Genomic DNA, 8,167 nt, shown 5'->3' with positions numbered 1-8,167 from the left:
GATGGCTTGTGCGGCGGTGATTGTCATTAGACGTGACAGGTGACCATGTAGCCGGCCGCAGCTGCCAGGCCCGGGCCGGCCGGAAACAAGCGATGTTAGATATAGACGTCATGTCGGCGAATGTGTGGCGGCGGAAAATCCCGACGACGAGACGGGACGAGCACACGACCATCTTCACATCGGCCCCCATGTCCATGGCGTCTCGGATGGAGCTCGCGCCCAGCAATGCGATGCGCCGGGGGTAGAGACAGGGAACCTCGATGGCCGGGGAGTTAGGAGCGCGGAGGAAGCATCGGCCGGAACCCCCGCGCTGGTCGTAGAGTAGCCAGCTGCCGAATGAGGCGCTGGCGGTGTAGCTGCCCCTGAACGTGGCAAAGCGGCGCGCCTTGCCATCGTCAAGGCCGTGGCAGACGCCGTTGCCGAGGTTGATATAAGGCCGCGACCGCGGCAGCATGGCACGCTGGTGTTGCGTGGCGAGGCGCCAGTCGTGGCAGACGGCGGCCAAGCTGAGGCGGTCGTCATGTGACGGGAGGCGGGAGAAGACGAGGCCGGTGATCTCCGGCGGGAGGTCTGCCCAGGACCAAGTACAGGGATCTCTGGGACAGAGGCAGCCGCCGGCGATCTTGGGCGTGACGTCCGGCCGCGGGCAGGGCGAAGTCTTGCCGAGACACAGGCCCATGATGGATGCGGTTGCGATCAGGACTCAGGCCGGAGAGATGCGCCGTGCGCGTGGGATATATACACGAGGAGATCAATAATCTGTTTGTGCGTTTAAGGATGGTTGAATCTTTGCATGGAAAGGGATCGATCTGTTTCATGACCTGCTAGATCACTTATTTGTGTTGGAAGGATACGTGACAGTACTATATTCAGAGTACAAACTGTTGTAACGGCATCACTGTATCTGGTAGAGCTAGTCAATAGGTGGGCGCTATTCCCTCGTCACTAACCGATCGTGATCCGATCTGTGCTCCCGCACGATCCCCTCTGTTGTATATGTACGCATGCCTCTGGTTAATGGAAGTGTGCGAGTCGTGCGTGTTCTGTTATTTAGCTATTTGTTACGTATTTCACGCTCTGCCGTTGCATGGTCAGCTCCTTTTTTTTTGTGTGAAACACGGTACAATAAAAGACGCTCATACACACGCACACCTTGCCCCCTATGAGCATCTTCAATAAACTGCTTTCAACTAGATTTGAAACATCGACTTGGATTACTATTGACGTGACACGGGAAAGGACTCCACGTACGAGAGCTGTGAGAGAGAGAAAAAAAAGAGCAAACGAAAGAGATGATTGATCTAGTTTAGAGAGCAAAAAGTGCACGCATGGCCACGTTGCTGTACCTGTACATACCACAGAATAATACGAGTGGAGTTCGTTAGAACATGGAAAGTACAAGGGTATAAACATCATCCCATGAATATTAGAGAGATTCTTTTAAAGTGTGCTCTGCATAGCTTTCTATCTCAACATTACATAAGGTCATACCGTTTTAGGGTGCTGTGAAAGGTTGCACTTCTCTTTGTTTTATGAGAAACGTGTAAATTGACCTCAATGTGCTGTATTGTCTGACCATATATTTTTTACAGCTAACTTCTCCTAGGTCCAAACAAAATGGCAGTCAAAATACCTAATAAGATTCAAGTTCAACTGCAAATCTATTAGTTGTACAAACGCCAAAACAGATAGTAATACATAGCACAGCTCATCCTTCCATTTTGCCCCATAACAAAACTGGGGCATTCACCTCGTGCACCAAACTGTTGCCGTAACACGAAAATCTATCTATCCTCACACATAGCCAGAAGTAACTACAGCATGTAACTTTGATAGACACCAAGTCTCTTGAGTCTTCAGAAAGGTGATCCATTTTCGTATGTCTACTTGCCAAATTTATTAGCCACCGCTGGTTCCGACAGTGTATTCCACACCTGCCAAACGTACAGTAGTGTCAATGGAAGAGGAATGCATCGACATGGGCGTCCAAGTTTGGACAGACTATACACATATGTGCATTGTGCTTACCTTTAATTTGCCTTTTGATCCTCCACATGCTAACAAGAAGGGGCTGTCGTTGCAAAACGATACCGTAAATACAGCTCCCTGAAACAGCAAGAGAGTGGGTTAGCAACATAATTTATGTAAATCCTTCTGTATGATGAAGAAGGAATTCACTCGAGCACATACAAGTTTAGCATTCAGCGAAGCGACGCACGAAGGCTGGTTGTTCGATATATCCCAGAGTTTCACCTGCGTTTAGAGACATGTTAGCGACATGTTGGTTTAATACTGGAAGTGTTCATAGCTTCATCAATGCAAAGTTCGCACCATTTTATCGGTTCCACCTGTTGCAATGAACTGCAGAAGACAAGGCAAGATATCATCAGTAATTCAATTTCAGGTGGCCGCATGCCTCCTTTACTTTTAGCACACTGGTATACAGATTGAAACATACATTGGGCTTAGATGGGCAGAAGGATATGGCAGATGCAGCCTTATTGTGTGCATGCAGAGTAAACGTGGGCTGCCCAGAATTTGAATTTGATGAAGCTGTCCGTGTATCAAATGCTTGAACCATCCCATTATCAAGACTAACCTGCAAGACACAGCTGCCATGTCACTATAACATTGAGTAAACAACACAACAATAAAAAAAAACCTTTGTCCCAAGCAAGTTGGGGTAGGCATCGAGTGAACACATGGACCAGAAACTAAATTCAGAACTGTGCAACTGCATTTACTATTCATTATAGTCTTAGATTATAACTGTAGGTAGGATCCACTATAGTTTTGCAGTTGAGAGATGACCGAGCCCATCCATAGTTCTTAGTTCTAGTCAAAACATGTTGACTTCATATTAGAGAACTAGATACTCATCTGGGTTTCGATCATATACTGTCTCCGAACAGAAACTTCAATAAATGTTTAGCAAAAGGCTGCTGCTATTAATCAGCAATTCCCAATATGCTCTATACAGGTCAGACAAGCAGGATTTAGAATGTCAAAAAACAAGATCACTTACCAGAAAGGAGTGTTCATTGTGTGGATCACAAACTAAGCTTTCTACGTCTGCTTCAACAGCCCATTTATGGTAAGTTTGTCCATTATCTCTCATATCACTCTGTAAAATGTTAGTATCAAATAATAAGTACAGTTGATGTAGAAAATATCTACAATAATGCAACAGCCTCTTGAACAAGAATTTCATATTAAAACTGGTCTGTATCGCATAATATTTATAAGAATATAACAAATTAACACTGAACTGCATCTCGAAACATCTATAGTGACGCAACAGACTGTTCATCAGGAATGACACATTAACATTGAACTGGATCTTCACCACACAAGAAGAGAAACTGGAGCTTTCCAGATAACCTTCCAGAACCAAAAGGAAAAGGTGCGAAGCAAATATTACATAATTAGTGAATTAAGGCTTTCAAAATGAACTCCGAGAACCAAAAGGAGAAGGTAATAAGCAATATGTTGCATAATTAGTGTGACCAACTTTAATTATTGGCTACACAAAGCAAGTGAAATTATCAATTGCTGACATGCTAGAAATCAGCATGCTGCTTACAGTCTGGCCAACAACCAGAATACGTAATGAGCAGCAGCAAATATTTCAGGAAAAAATTAACATAATGACAAATACGATTTATTACCATGATAACCGATTTATCAAAAGATCCACTGAGAAGAACTTCAGGTGACCTCCAGGCAACTGATTGCACCTACATATGGGACGGAGGGAAAATTAACTTGATACACCATCATAATATTTCGGAACGATATATATTACAGAAGCAAGAAGAAGAATGTAGATCCTTGCCTTGCCATCATGATGTTGCAGTGTGACTGCACATTGGCCAGTACTTAAATCCCAAAGTCTAATAGTTTTGTCTGCACTTGAACTAGCCAGAACGTTCCTGAAATTCGTACGGAGCCATCAGCATTGGTCCAATAAGTGAAAGGAGAGGGACTGATGCGATCACTTGAATTAAAATCAAAACACACCTCACCACTGCATTCCATGCAAGACCAAGCACAGAATTTTTATGGCTATTACGCTTCTTGTACCTTGGCTGCACATGACATGTGGCACAAACAGTGTAACTAAAATATCAAGGAAGGCTCTACCCGCGCAGAGGCAAATATGAACCATAATATCATAACATAGTACTGACATGTGTTCTAGTTATGTGGCATAAACAGTGTAACTAAAATATCAAGGAAGGCTCTACCCGCGCAGAGGCAAATATGAGTCATAATATCATAACATAGTACTGACATTTGTTCTAGCTATGTACATTGTACCCTTACCCAATCAGTACCATCTTGCACCAACATCCCACTGTTGCATTCATATTGAAACTAGTATCGTCAATTTAATAGCCAAAACGCAACCCAATCTGCACATTAACATACTGAACCTACTAGAACTTGAGCATAAGAGACTTAGGCAATGAACAATTCAACATCGTTTCATGTGCATTATGTTCATGTGGAGTTAGTCGGGATCTAAACCAGACATAGAAGACAGTAAGCTGCACAGGCAACAAGCGGGTCCAATGTTAGGACACAGACCCACAGTTACGTTAGCAACTACAAGACCAGATTGCAGATGTTTCAAATGATAACTATTGAGGTTGCCAAGGAAGTCAAAGGAAAAAAACATGAAAAATTGAGAGAATGTTGGGTATGTTGAGTAAGGCTTTACCACAAGTGAGTGTTTATCAAGTCTAACCAGTAAATTATCTCATGAGAAGCAATCAAAATTTCGAAGTAGCTCAACAATGCAATATTAGTAGCATACCTTTTTCCCCTTAATCTGCTTTTTGGAAAGTGCTCCTAGCACAGCATGTGGTTCGACCTCATCAACCTGTTGAAAAAACATGAACATCCAACAAACAATACATAAATATCTTTGAAGCAAAACAATTCATGGTTGTGTGGCATAAAATTCTTGTGTGTTTTTGCGAACATTACAATATCCAAGTTCCATATTTCAATTATGGCACTCATGGTGCCAACAGCAATGAAATTCCCTGCAATAAGAAAAGGATGATGAGAAAGCAACAAGATTGCAGAAATAAATTGGCACTCTTTACTTGTCAAAACCCACGCGGCACCACAGTTTTACCTTTCTCGTCACCATTCTCGCGGTTGAAATCCATCCATTCCGTGCAGAGCGGAAAGTCTGAGAGAGGGACCTCATGGTGCACAAACATATTAGGATCCCCGTCCTCCAGCTCTTCCACTATACTTACCTATAATATACAATAAGGCCACCAGTCATACCTTGCATGCAACATAACCGCGAACACATACAGCATGAGCTAGTGATGCCCAGCAAAGAGAGGCAAGGCAGAGTAAGAACATGGAAACTAATGTGAATTAAGTATATTCTATATGACCGAATGCATCAATCTAAGAATACAAATTTACTCAGCACAACCAGCATTATGACAAGAATACAATTGCTCAACACAAAGGTTTGCTACTTAGATTCTTGTTCAAAAAAAAGAACCACGGCACTATTTTAGCAAATGCAACAAGACAATGTAAACCAACACATAATTCACGCTCGGGAAGCGAACGACTCATACCTTGCATACAATATACCAGCAAAAAAAAAAAGCTAAATCGACACTTGCCTGAAGAGAATTGAATTCATCCTCGTTATGTGCACAAACAAGCACAATATCAGTAGGTTTGATAGTCATGTCTTCAATCTCAGAATCGTCGTCGTCTTCATCGTCATCCTAATAAGGCACAGAAGGGATCTCATTCACTTCCAATGTGATAACTAATACCACGGACACGGACAGAAAAACAATATATCTCCTTCACAGCAAGAGAAAGCATACACCGTTTTTCTTGATGATATAAGGGTCGTCCTCGTTGTCTTTGTAGTACAAGTCCCCCAACCCGGTGCTGAAAACCTCAAGCTCTAAGATAGAGATAGATACGAGTTACAGTTATCAGTCAGCCAAGACGCGGTTTAAGATGGGGCCAGAGCAGCACGAGCACTTACCATCCTCCTCCTCGTCGTAGGCGTCCATGTTGAGCTCCGCGAGTCCATCGGAGATGTCCCCAACGGCAGCTGAACTGCTCTTCCCGAGCGCCTTGGCTGCGGCCCTGGCCTGCGCGACCTCGTCGACCTCATCCTCGTCGTCGAGATCCATGTCTCCATCGTCCTCATCCCCTTCTGCGTCGTCAGCGTCTCCCCCGGCTCTGCGAGCAAAATCACAAGGTTATTCGTCTGTCACCTGCGCGGTGGGGAACGCGGTGGGAAAGCGGGCGAGGCTGACTACCTTCCGAGGGCGATGCTCTTCTTGGCCTCCTCGATCTCCTCCTGCGTGGGCGGCTCCGCCTCGATGGGGACGGTCCTGGCGGCGCCCCTCGGCACCCAGGATATCGCCGTGATCATCTCCGCCGCGCCGACAGAGAACGCTGAGGAGGAGGTTTCTTGGCGTATTGACGGGGAAGAGCGGCCGGGCGGAGAGGTCGCGGTCCGGTGGCTGGGGGAACGGGGTAGGGTGGAGAAGAGGCCGGCGGCGAGGCTGGTGGCGCGAGCGAGGGGCGGTGGAGAAGGATTGGGGAGAGAGGTGGAGGACAAGGGTTTTAGTCTGGCTCGCGGGCGGTTGATGGGCTTCTGTTGGGCCAGGCCATGCGTAGCGGTGCCGTGTTCTCTACTTTTTCTCTTTCCTGCGATCTGAGCCAGCCCACCGAAGTTCAAGTACTCGCTTTTTCCAGAACATTTTGTGAGGGTTTTGTGACATGTCCTTTTTTTCACATGGTGGAGATGTCCTTTTGATGGTACACAACGTGTGACACGAGGTGTCCATCGGTTTCTCTGGAGGCCCTTCATCTGCATGGTCTCCAATCCATCACCGTTGTAATTGTAAGGATTAACCTGATATTTCTCTTCGTCTCTCCCTTAATATTTGCCTGGTGTCTCCTCTTATAATTCATTTTCTTGTCTAGCATCTCTAATGTTATTGCTAATCTTATTGATTAATTATTATTTATTTATAACAGGCCTGATAATCTGCAGAGAAAATATTGCCGTTGCTTTTATCTAATAATTGTGTACTGTGAACATATGAGCAGATTGGAGCCAAAAAAATCGGTATACTTGGACATAATGCTTAGTTTGTTGATTGTGTATTTGCCGAGTTTGAATCTCAGTAGTAGAGGTTAAGATCTCATATGAGATCCTACTAAAACCGAGATTGATGTATACCTTTTTACGACATATTTGTTGATTTTGGACGTCCATCCTGGAGGCTGAGTTCTCAATGATGGTATGATGGTTCAGATAAGAAGCTTAAGATGGAAGATTGTGAGACTAAAGATTTCTGATGCTTACAACGATTGGTATAAATGACAGGCATTATGGTTATCAGCTTTTCCCTTGCCACCACATACACAGAAAAGATCATTTTCCTATTAAGACATATCATTCAAATATTACTGATTGCGAGCTTCTTAGGTCTCGATAATGTTGCTACCTACTAACATTCAAGACCCCGATTGGTTTCAATTTGGACTGTTTTATGGTGACGTGCCTTGACATACTGTCTGACGCAGCTTACTGTGAAGCATCTGCTATGTTGCTTGAGTATTGGTTTCAGGAAAACTGGATCTTACAAGCTGTTTGTATTTTCTTCTTCTTCTTCCGTCTGGGCAGAAAATATTTGCCCTGTGTTACGCAGGGAAAGCCTTGTGAATAAGTAGTAGCGAGCCTTGAGGGAAAATAGATACCATCCTTCACAAGCACGCATCTTCTAATGTTCAGGTTTTGCAGCATGCTCCTCTCCAAATCACCATACATTGAGCATTGATGCACACGTTTTATATAGCCTCCAGAGATATTCTCCACCTCATTTGATGTTACTACTATAAACAGATATGTATTGGGATCTTCTTCACGATTCAACTCCATGGAAATTCATTGATCATATTATTAATTACTCGTGTGATCCGGTGGACAAGTTGCTCGTGCTTATTGGAATTGTACCTGGCACTACTACTGAGGTATGCTCTTGAAATTTATTAATAAGTATACCATCATCATATGATGTAGTGTTGTTTTTATAATTGGGTGTTAAAGATCGAAATTCCTTTTGTATCTCTTCCTGATAGTGTTTCTTCTGTT

At 44.0% G+C, this 8,167-nt stretch overlaps 1 protein-coding gene across 1 annotated transcript; it reads right to left on the bottom strand.

The window, feature by feature from the left end:
• Positions 1 to 1,548: 1,548 nt before the first annotated feature.
• Positions 1,549 to 6,539, bottom strand: LOC124666430 (uncharacterized WD repeat-containing protein C17D11.16-like). The gene is made up of 16 exons (XM_047203769.1): positions 6,321 to 6,539; positions 6,041 to 6,240; positions 5,874 to 5,956; positions 5,661 to 5,768; positions 5,147 to 5,273; positions 4,993 to 5,051; positions 4,820 to 4,885; positions 4,021 to 4,088; positions 3,836 to 3,932; positions 3,669 to 3,737; positions 3,026 to 3,124; positions 2,459 to 2,599; positions 2,332 to 2,361; positions 2,191 to 2,253; positions 2,029 to 2,106; positions 1,549 to 1,934 (listed from the first exon to the last, which is right to left on the bottom strand). The coding sequence occupies exons 1-16, from the start codon at positions 6,434 to 6,436 to the stop codon at positions 1,884 to 1,886; spliced, it is 1,455 nt and encodes a 484-aa protein (XP_047059725.1). The 5' UTR covers positions 6,437 to 6,539; the 3' UTR covers positions 1,549 to 1,883.
• Positions 6,540 to 8,167: the final 1,628 nt, after the last annotated feature.

This window comes from Lolium rigidum, chromosome 6 (assembly GCF_022539505.1).
Source record: "Lolium rigidum isolate FL_2022 chromosome 6, APGP_CSIRO_Lrig_0.1, whole genome shotgun sequence".
Classification (NCBI taxonomy): domain Eukaryota; kingdom Viridiplantae; phylum Streptophyta; class Magnoliopsida; order Poales; family Poaceae; genus Lolium; species Lolium rigidum.
This window is presented reverse-complemented; position numbering and strand designations above follow the sequence as displayed.